This window comes from Podarcis bocagei (assembly GCF_964188305.1).
Source record: "Podarcis bocagei genome assembly, chromosome: 3".
In the NCBI taxonomy this organism is placed as follows: domain Eukaryota; kingdom Metazoa; phylum Chordata; class Lepidosauria; order Squamata; family Lacertidae; genus Podarcis; species Podarcis bocagei.
Window position 1 is genome coordinate 82,829,240 of NC_138127.1, and position 11,407 is coordinate 82,840,646.

An 11,407-nucleotide genomic window follows, 5' to 3' on the forward strand; every position below is an offset into this window, starting at 1 on the left:
AGTTATAAAGTACCTAAAGTGGCAAGGTACGCACACACACATGTTGGTGTGGGTATATATATGTATGTGTGTACAGTGGTACCTCGGGTTAAGAACTTAATTCGTTCTGGAGGTCCATTCTTAACCTGAAACTGTTCTTAACCTAAAGCACCACTTTAGCTAATGGGGCCTCCTGCTGCCGCCGGAGCATGATTTCTGTTCTTGTCCTGAAGCAAAGTTCTTAACTCACCGAGGTAGTGGCGCCCTCCCTGTGGAACGCCCTCCCACCAGATGTCAAAGAGAACAACAACTACCAGACTTTTAGAAGACATCTGAAGGCAGCCCTGTTTAGGGAAGCTTTTAATGTTTGATGTATCACAGTATTTTAATATTCTTTTGGAAGCCGCCCAGAGCGGCTGGGGAAACCCAGCCAGATGAGCGGGGTATAAATAACAAATTATTATTATTATTATTATTAACCTGAGGTACTATTTCTGGGTTAGCGGAGTCTGTAACTTGAAGCGTATGTAACCTGAAGCATATGTAACCCGAGGTACCACTGTATGTGTGTGTGTGTATGTATATATACACACACGCACATGCATACACACACCATGAAAGGTCCAAGGCCTTGACTTCGCCACGGGATTCTAGTAGCCAGCAAACTTCAACGCACTTCTCTCCTAAATGTGTTTGTTACCGCAGTAGTAAGGCCTGGTCTCGTTGCCGTGAATTCGGGGTGTCAGGGAAGAGAGAGTATCGTTTCGGCTCCCTCCTCCGCTCCCCAGCCCCCTTGCTCCCAAGCCCTGCCCCGACCTGAGGCTCCCCCTCTCTCGCCGCCCTCCTCGCCCACCCCACCCCCTTGCCCGTCGGAGGCCCCGCCGCCCGCCTGCTGCTCACCTGGTGCCCCCGACATTGAGCTGGATAATCTCCCCGCTGCTGCCTGCGCCGGCGAAACCCGCGCCGTTCCCCGCCATCTTCCCCAGCAGCGACTCTGCCTCCGGGAACCGCCTGTCGCCGCCGCTTCCAGCCGCCGCCGCCGCCCCGGAGTCGAGTCCCGGAGGCGGCGGCGGGGCCGGGGGAGAAGAAGGAGCGTCCAGCGAGGCCGCGCAGCCCTCCGAGGCAGGCACTGGGCGCGCCGAGGGAAAGGCTGCCAGGTCGGGACGTGGGAGGGGAGGCTGAGGCGGCCTCCCTTCTCTCGCCGCCCGCCCGCCTTCCCCTGTCTCGTCAGGCGGCCGAGGAAGGCCCTGCCGCCGCCGCCGCCGCCGCCGCCACTACAGCGGCCTCCGACCCTCTTCCCGGCCGAAAACGCTGCCGCTCTCTATGGCCAGGAATGCCATAGCAACGCGCGGTACCTGGAGGAGGGGGCTCCGCGAGGGACAAAATACCGACGCTGGTTGCGCCTTCGCGAGATCGCGCTGAGGCCGGAGCGCCGCGCGAGAGCCTCTCGCGTGGGAGGAGCTGGGGCAGCAGCAGGTGGCGCCGGCAGAAGTTCCTTCGCTCGCAAGCCTCTGGCTGGCCCTTTTCTTTGCTTATGGACGTGGTGAAGGCACGCAGACAACACCAGCTCCCTGAGCTCTCCAGGCTCAGGGAAGGATTCAGACTGAGTTTTAGTTCTGTCCCCCGTCCCCCACGCGCGCACCCGCCGCCGCCACCACGACCCAGGTGACGTTTGGAAGCCCCTTCCTTGGAAATCAGCAGCGACCCGATTCCGCGCGTATGTCACCTTCACAGCTAGTTTGCTCCTGATACTAGCCAGTATGCCTCGCACAACGCATAAAAAAGGACTTGGGGGGAGTGAAATTCGGGGACCCACCGAGGAAGGGTGGGGTGTAAATTCAGTTAATGATATTAATTCATTAGTAACACGCAGCAGGACTGCATTGCCTTAAAGTAAGCGGAGTTCTGTACATTACTATCTATAGAAGCTGCCTCCTCTAAAATTTGCACCCACCGTCTAAAATTGCTCAAGAAAGTCCATAAAAAGAGGTTAAGGTTAATATTCTTAATATTTTCCTACCTGTATCTCCTCACCTTAAATGTTCTGAGACAGACAATCTCTGAACCTAAAGGTTCCATATAGCCATATTTGATAAATATCCATTGGCAGACATCTCCTAGGACACAAGAAGAGCGCTGCTGAATATTAAGGTTGTCATGTGTCATCTTTTTTCTGGACACATCTTTTTCAGGGGCAAAAATTGGGACAAACTGCATTTATTTGCTGTGAATGGCCATCATAGCGCCCTCTTTTTTGCTCTTCAAAATATGTCAATGACCCATCTGGACCAGAATCCTATTCCTTCAACCAATGCAAAACCGGAAAGCAGGACCTGGTTGCAACAGCATTCTACCAACTTGTGATTCCCAGTACTGTATCAGGGTTAAAATGCATCTTGTATATTGGCACATTGTTTTAGTAAATAGGCAAACATAATACAGTGGTACCTCGCAAGACGAATGCCTCGCAAGACAAAAAACTCGCTAGACGAAAGGTTTTTCCGTTTTCGATTTGCCTCGCAAGACGAAATTTCCCTATGGGCTTGCTTCGCAAGACGAAAACGTCTCGCGGCTTTGTTTCCTTTGTCTAAAAACAAAGACATGTTTTGTTTATAAAGTTAATTTATTTTCCCTTCAATTTTTGAACTGCTCTTTACAGTATGTGTGACTTTAAAGAGCAGTTAATAAACTGTTGTTGTACCAAATTTGGCTTTGTTTCGACTTTTTTTGACCATAGGAACGCATTAATTGATTTTCAATGCATTCCTATGGGATTTCGTGCTTCGCAAGACGAAAAATTCGCTAGACGACAAAAATTGCGGAACGAATTAATTTCGTCTTGCGGGGCACCACTGTATACAGAAGCACTAGGACCAGCTTGTGCTTCTGGCAAACTGGGAAGTTAATGTTTGTTAGAGATAGTTATGGTTGTTTATATATAATGCTATTTATGATATACAGTATTCACAAACTCTTTTAAAAACATGTATCAAACATCTCAAATTCTATTCTTTCATTATTAGTAAAGATGTGTTTGTATCCTAGTTTGAACTTCAGCTTTTGCAATAATATATTCAGCCTTGAAGTTAAGTTACTTCAGAGAACAACAGATAAAATTTAGTAGTTGCTTGGCAACCACATTCCAGAGGTATGAGTAAAGTTTGTGTATGAATGGATTTTGATCATGCTGGACCTGTGATGCAGGCAATCTGGACTGCAGCATTTGCTACTTTAAGAAAAGTTCCTGTGTATATGGAGAGACTACACCTGACAATCTAGACTTTTGCTGCTTTGCTAGGTGGAATCTTTGGGCCTACACAAATGGAAGATGTCCCCATGCATATACTGAGACAATTCAAACCTGGATATTGGTGAAGAATTTCACAAGCCAAAAAAGACATTGTTGGTTGACAGCTAAGGTAATAGGATTAGTAAAAAAAAAGTTATGTTGAAAAAGTTATAGTGTCTGATCAACTACTAACTGCATTGTCCTTGTGTTTTTACTTCTATCAATTTGAACGTTAAAAAAAAACTTTTCATGCTGCTAAAAGTCCCATAAAGTTTTTGCCCCATAAAGTACTATTTACTGCATCCTCAAGAACAAACAGAAACTCTGAGTGATTTTTGGCAGAAAACCCACATGGGACCCAGTACAGATCAGGGTCCCACAAAGCTGTGCTTCCTTCCAAAGAAAAGTGGTAGCATTAAACATGTTTTTTAAAAGTATTACTCATATAATGTGTAATTTTAAAAAACAACAACTGCCTGTAGCACAAGGGCTTTCTTATCTGTTCTTCAGGACTCTTCCCTAGACTATACTGCCTCCTCAACCACATCCCTTTCTGCAGTTTACATTTCCTCACTGGGCCTACTTCATGTCTTCTTTGAATATTTTTGCCTGGGTGGAATGTGTCCTTGAAGTCTGATAATGCCTCTTGGTTGCATGAACAAAGGATAGAGAGGTTGTGCCAAGATAGGAATGTGGCTCAGTGTCGGATTACCCAATGGGCAGACTAAGCAAAAATAAATGGTTTTTAAATAAAGAATTTGAAATTTGTTATTTAAAAAAAAGCATTGAAGTAGTAATCATTTTTCTAACATTGATGAATACTAACTGCTCTGCAGAATACTTTTTTCTTTTCACCTGAAAAGAATAAAAACCCTCTGAGAACAACACTGTCAGAACAGACTTAATTCACTTACCCTACTGTGCATGGAAGTGGGCATGCTTCGTCGAGTCAACTTCAATGAATTTATCAAGAATTTTGCAATCAGAACATTTAGAAAGATGATGTTTTAATTTCAGCATACCTGTAAGTTTTGCACCATTTCAAAAAATGTTTTTATTTTACAGTTTAAGGTTGTTTTTGATTTGAATTACATATGGGGAAGCAGCATAATCTTTTCAGTGCTTTGGGCCTTTAAGGTCTTAATTGAGCCTTGCTCTGAAAAGAGTTCCAGACTGCTGCCTTAGAAGATCTCACTGCTCAGAAAAGCAAGCCATGCTGCCCAGTGTAGTATATGGAGGCTGTGGGAATTAGGAATATTCTCACCCCCTTCAGAACTCTCCAAACTCTCATTAAATTCAGATCAGGAAGTTGAAAATTTGAGCTATATAAAACCATTTTAACTCATGTCAGTTTTTTCTACCACGACTCAGCATCCTTTATTGCCATGGCTTTACAGGATCGTTAAAAGTCAGGGCTGGATTGAACTTTAAAATGCCATCAAGCCGTTCACCATTACTTAAAGTACAGGTATTGATTTAACTTAATGTTGTAAACTTTGACTGGTAGGAATTCCACAGTCTCTGGCAGCGACTTGCTCTATTGCAGCATGATTCATACAATGTACAAAAATTAACACCATACATTTTTACATTTCCTTCTGCAATGTGAGCTGCTACTTCTATCCTGATTGTGCCAACTGTTTCCCAGTCCCACATGCTGTTATTTTTGTGTACAGCTTTCAAGACAGGCAAAAATAAAAGGCGTTGTACAACCCTCAGGTCACAGAAAGCTTTCTGGGCAACTCAGAGAACACATATAGTACTTTTTAAGGTACCGGTATGTCTCTAGTCTTCAAGTCTGCAGAGAAAATTTTGAATTGAGAATCTATTTAAACTATTGAAGCCCAAAATAAGACTGGAAGCACAAGCATGTTTTCTTACAGAACTGACAAAGCAATTCTAACTATAGGAGAATTTACACCATATTAAGTTAAGATGCTGTAAGTTGCCCCTGTTTCAAACTCTGTTCAGGAGCAAGAGTATGTCCTGCTGAGCCAGCCTGACCTTGGCACAGGGAAAACAAGCTTTAAACTGGAGTTTGACCGTCCATTTTCCCAGTGTTAAATTCCACTCAGTTGCTAAGTCACGTGACCAAGCTGAAAGGTGTTGGGAATAGGTCCAAGTCTGCTCCTCTCTTGTCACACCACACTCCCAGAACACCCTGTTTTCAGGACTTTGCCCATCTGAACCAGGATGGGGGATTTCAGCCAGCATAGTCCCAGCAGAGCCCAGCCTCAGCCAACTCAACCAAAGATCAGCCTATTCCAAAATCATTCATCCTAGCAGACCTTGGGAATGTTTTGTGCTGTAAATCTCACTGGACACACAATTATTTTCTCATATACAGTGGTACCTCGGGTTACATACGCTTCAGGTTACATACGCTTCAGGTTACAGACTCCACTAACCCAGAAATAATACCTCAGGTTAAGAACTTCAGGATGAGAACAGAAATCATGCTCTTGTGGTGCGGCGGCAGCAGGAGGCCCCATTCACTAAAGTGGTGCTTCAGGTTAAGAACAGTTTCAGGTTAAGAACGGACCTCCAGAACGAATTAAGTACGTAACCAGAGGTACCTGTGTGTGTGTGTGTGTGTGTGTGCAGATATATAAATGTTTTGCAAGCAAAATGACTGAAGCAGTATACAATAAAAATAAAATACAAAAGATGACAAACTCAGTAAGCAAAAGGCACTTAAACTACAATTGTAGGATTATTGTTTGAAATTACTGGGTCACACTGTGTGTGTCTGTGTGTACACAGACACAAATTCAGTAGCCACCTATGTAAGACTAGTCTAATTAACTTTGGTCTGCTATCTTGAATTTTCAATTATAATTTTTCATTGTAACTGAAGATTTTTTAGGACCAGACCATTGGTTTTTTATGACTAGATGAAGCGTTCATGGGTTCCATCTCCATGCTACCTGGCTTTTTGCATTTTTGCACTTCCTAGCACTTAAATGCATCTTTACTGAGGGTGAAATTCCACAAAAGATATGGTAGCAAGACTTAGAAGAACTATGAGTTTAAGTTGGATTAGTATACTCAATGGTCTAATATTATTATTGGCAATGTTTGTATGTCTGCTACTGACATACAACCACAGAATTATTGAAGTTTTATTGTCTCAGTCTAGATTGATGTCTAACTATTTCTCTAACTTGGTGAAGTATTAAATATTCCACTAACTTCACACCTTTCCACAAAGTTCTGGATGCTTCTGAGGGACCCATTTCTTAAGGCTACAGATGAAGTTTTGTGAATAGAAAATTAAATCTTATATCTGAAATATCCACATGCTGTAGTGAGGCTCATTTGGAAGTTCACTTTTAATGTAGCTTTTTCATGGCTCTGCAGATTTTCAACAGAAGCTGCTTATGATGTTATCTAGACACATCTTACCTCAGAAATGTTGGTATGGGGCAGGCAGGGAGACAGTTAGAGATAAAATGCATGTGTGTGGGGGGGTGGCAGAGAGGAGAGTATGGTGCAGTTGTGCCCTTCTGAAATGATGTCGCTGTTATTAATTGTTTGATTGTTGGACTTCCAAAACACATGAAACCAGTGCATTTTTTCTAAAAAAAATAAAAATGTTTAGGCGTACTATCATTTTGACTCAAGAAAATCACCATTTTATAGTTCAAATTGGGAAAAATAGCTACAGTAAATGGACAAACGTAAAAACATTCACAAAATGCTTAGGGGTATGCATACCCCAGCATTCCCCCCAGGAAAAAAAGCACTGGATGAAACGTTGAGGCTATTAAGTAAAAAATCAAGTCCAGTCTAGTAGCTGCTATGTTAATATTTGCCCACTAGATGGGTGTATTGGCCTGGGTTAGTAATGAATAATTCCAGTTAATCTTTGTAATAAAAATGCATTTTTGAAGAAGAGTACTCCAATACCATGTCACATCTTGTCATGTGTATGCTGTTTCCCAGTGGACCTGATTCAACAAAAATATGTAACGAAGTCTCATCAAGTCAGAAGGACTCGTCATTTTTCTACTTCCCATAGAAGCAAAATAGTAACTATTAGCTGTTACTTGGGCAGAATGCAGAAAGTTCCAGAAAAGACCCGGGTCTCTATTATAATAGTTCCATTGATGGGTACTTTAAAATGTATCCAAAGTATTCATTAATAGAGTTCCATTAATATTCATTGTTTAAAAATTTATAAAAGGGGCTTGCACCCTTTCTTCAGTGGCCAACCCAATGCCTGTATAAAGAGTAAAGGGACCCCTGACCGTTAGGTCCAGTCGTGACCGACTCTGGGGTTGCGGCGCTCATCTCGCTTTATTGGCCAAGGGAGCCGGCATACAGCTTCCGGGTCATGTGGTCAGCATGACTAAGCCACTTCTGGCGAACCAGAGCAGCGCACGGAAACGCCGTTTACCTTCCCGCCGGAGCGGTACCTATTTATCTACTTGCACTGCTAGGTTGGCAGGAGCAGGGACCAAGCAACGGGAGCTCACCCCGTTGCAGGGATTCAAACCGCCAACCTTCTGATCGGCAAGTCCTAGGTTCTGGTTTAACCCACAGCGCACAATAGCACTTGGCCTACCTGTGGTTACCAGCAGTTGGTGGTCATCAATGCCTCTTACAATACACAGTGTGAAGTACAGTGGTACCTCGGGTTACATACGCTTCAGGTTACATACACTTCAGGTTACAGGCTCCACTAACCCAGAAATAGTACCTCGGGTTAGGAACTTTGCTTCAGGATGAGAACAGAAATCGTGCAGCGGCGGCGCAGCAGCAGCAGCGGGAGGCCCCATTAGCTAAAGTTGTGCTTCAGGTTAAGAACAGTTTCGGGTTAAGAACGGACCTCCGAAACAAATTAAGTTCTTAACCCGAGGTACCACTGTAATACTTTCTGTCCTGAATCTTCTAGCATTCAGCTTTATTGGATTTCCACAAGTTCTAGCGTTAAGATAGAGCGATAAAAACCTTCCTCTAGATATCCACTTTCTCCACACCATGCAAAATTCTGTACACCATCTTATCTGCTTTTATCACAGATAAAAAACACCAAAACTAACCTTTCTCCCTCCCCTTGATCATTTTGGGCGCCCTTTTCTGAACCGTTTCCAACTCTACATCCTGCTGCTGCTTCATCAAGGCCTGTTTTCCTAAATGCTACAATATTTTATAAATTTGTTCATTTGTTTTGTAAAATCTATACACTGACTGTAAGAAGAAAACCTCAAAGCGGTTTACAAAAAGACTGATTTAACAATACTTTCCAGCAGTTTTCCTGGAGCATACATCCCAAGAAAATATATAGGGCTGGAGCCTAACATCGTTATGGATTTTAATTCCACTGTTCATATTTGAAATGTGTTATGCTTTTTATTTGTTAAAGAAATGACTGAGAGGCTGTCTGCCTGATGTTTATATTGATTCTTCTGTGATGAAATCCATTTCCCACCATTTCCCCCTCCACTGGTCCCCAGCTTTTATTAAGGATCCTCATCATATGATCTGAAGGAAAAAATAGAACTACTAATAAAAATGGAAGCACATTGTGACACATGACACAGTGCCAGGGGCTTGGAAGCTGGAATATACTCATTTGTCATCCCTAAGCATTTTGTTTACTGACAATATCATAAATTAAGATGTACCGTGGAAAACACGGTCTATATTATTTATTACATTTATATACCACGCTTTTCTTCCAAGAAGCTCATGGTTTTCCTCCCCATTTCATCCTCACAACTGTCATGGATGTTTTAGCTGAAATTCCCGCATTGCAGGGGGTTGGACTAAATGACCTCTGTGGAGCCCTTCCAACTCTACAACTCTATGATTAATTATAGCTGGTCAAAGAGACATGACAACATTCAGATACTAGCCAACCTTCTCATTAATACATTTATTGGTTCTTCTGAGGAATGTACTTGTAAGATTCTCTAAATATTGACTGGGAAACTGTCTCGTTAGAGAATATATTGTGCGCTCTTCAATCCGCCTCATAAAAACTAAAATAAAAAACCACACATGGGAGAAGCATTTCCACATCAGAGTGATTCCATGGACAGCATCTTTAAACGACGGCATATCTGCCTTCTAAAAATCTTTGAAGGTAAAACAGTCAAACGTGCCAATAAAATAGTTCTTATGTATTTAGGCATTGCTAAACAATTGGCGCTGTGGGTTAAACCACAGAGCCTAGGACTTGCCGATCAGAAGGTTGGCAGTTCAAATCCCCGCAACGGGGTGAGCTCCTGGTGCTCGGTCCCTGCTCCTACCAACCTAGCAGTTCGAAAGCATGTCAAAGTGCAAGTAGATAAATAGGTACCACTCCAGTGGGAAGGTAAATGGTGTTTCCGTGCGCTGCTCTGGTTCGCCAGAACCGGCTTAATCATGCTGGCCATATGACCCAGAGGCTGTACGCCGGCTCCCTCGGCCAATAAAGCGAGATGAGCGCTGCAACCCCAGAGTCGGCCACGACTGGACCTAATGGTCAGCGGTCCCTTTACCTTTACCTTTACACAATTTAAACATGAGTCATATCATTGTTAAAAGTAGACCCAAGTCCAGACCAATGGCTGGGGAGTACATGGCCTACTAGTCAACACACCCTTATAATGTTGTTCTCTGTTTAAACATGGATTTGGCTGGCACCATTTCCCATGAGATCAGGTAAGAGGTACCTGTGGCGAAGAAAGGGGGTGCAGTGGGGGTGGGCCACCCCAGATGTCATCCCTGAACAGGGGTGACAAAATCCCCCCTGGGCGGATTGCCACCACGCCAATAGAGGCGCCTATAGGGATGGGGCAGCTGGGGGGAGCAAGCGGGTGGACAGCGGGCGCGGCGGGACGCACAGTGCCCATAGGGTCGGGCTGTCCCTCTGGGCACTATGCGCACCATCCCTGTGGGTGGTTTGCCCTGCCCCAGGTCCCTGAGAGACTTCGTCTGCTGCTGAGAGGTACAAAAACTAGAATCATAGAATCATAGAATAGAATCATAGAATCATAGAATAGATTCACAGAATCATAGAGTTGGAATAGACCACAAGGGCCATCGAGTCCAACCCCCTGCCAAGCAGGAAACACCATCAGAGCACTCCTGACATATGTTGTCAAGCCTCTGCTTAAAGACCTCCAAAGAAGGAGACTCTGCCACACTCCTTGGCAGCAAATTCCACTGTCGAACAGCTCTTACTGTCAGGAAGTTCTTCCTAATGTTTAGGTGGAATCTTCTTTCTTGTAGTTTGGATCCATTGCTCTGTGTCCGCTTCTCTGGAGCAGCAGAAAACAACCTTTTCCTCTCCTCTATATGACATCCTTTTATATATTTGAACATGGCTATCATATCACCCCTTAACCTCCTCTTCTCCAGGCTAAACATGCCCAGCTCCCTTAGCCATTCCTCATAAGGCATCGTTTCCAGGCCTTTGACCATTTTGGTTGCCCTCCTCTGGACACGTTCCAGTTTGTCAGTGTCCTTCTTGAACTGTGGTGCCCAGAACTGGACACAGTACTCCAGGTGAGGTCTGACCAGAGCAGAATACAGTGGCACTATTACTTCCCTTGATCTAGATGCTATACTCCTATTGATGCAGCCCAGAATTGCATTGGCTTTTTTAGCTGCCGCGTCACACTGTTGGCTCATGTCAAGTTTGTGGTCAACCAAGACTCCTAAATCCTTTTCACATGTACTGCTCTCAAGCCAGGTGTCACCCATCTTGTATTTGTGCCTCTCATTTTTTTTGCCCAAGCACAATACTTTACATTTCTCCCTGTTGAAATTCATCTTGTTTGTTTTGGCCCAGTTCTCTAATCTGTCAAGGTCGTTTTGAAGTGTGATCCTGTCCTCTGGGGTGTTAGCCACCCCTCCCAGTTTGGTGTCATCTGCAAATTTGATCAGGATGCCCTTGAGTCCATCATCCAAGTCGTTGATAAAGATGTTGAATAAGAGCGGGCCCAAGACAGAACCCTGTGGCACCCCACTAGTCACTCTTCTCCAGGATGAAGAGGAACCATTGATGAGCACCCTTTGGGTTCGGTCAGTCAGCCAGTTACAAATCCACTGAGTGGTAGCATAGTCAAGATTGCATTTTACCAGCTTCTTTACAAGAATATCATGGGGCACCTTGTCGAATGCCTTGCTGAAATCAAGGTAGGCTAC

The 11,407-nt window shown here is 44.1% G+C and overlaps 1 protein-coding gene across 2 annotated transcripts in view; it reads right to left on the reverse strand.

Annotated features, from left to right (window-relative positions):
* The window catches only part of KCTD3 (potassium channel tetramerization domain containing 3), a 36,301-nt gene extending 34,879 nt beyond the window's left edge, over positions 1-1,422 (reverse strand). The window contains exon 1 of one of the 2 annotated variants that reach the window (XM_081187103.1): positions 1,335-1,422. Coding sequence is in view for 1 of the 2 variants with exons in the window: in XM_081187102.1 (XP_081043228.1) it covers positions 880-956 (77 nt within the window). In the remaining variant the exon portion in view is untranslated. Of the gene's footprint in view, positions 1-879; positions 1,313-1,334 lie in introns of those variants that run through there. The other variant, XM_081187102.1, reaches the window with a different exon arrangement.
* Positions 1,423-11,407: the final 9,985 nt, after the last annotated feature.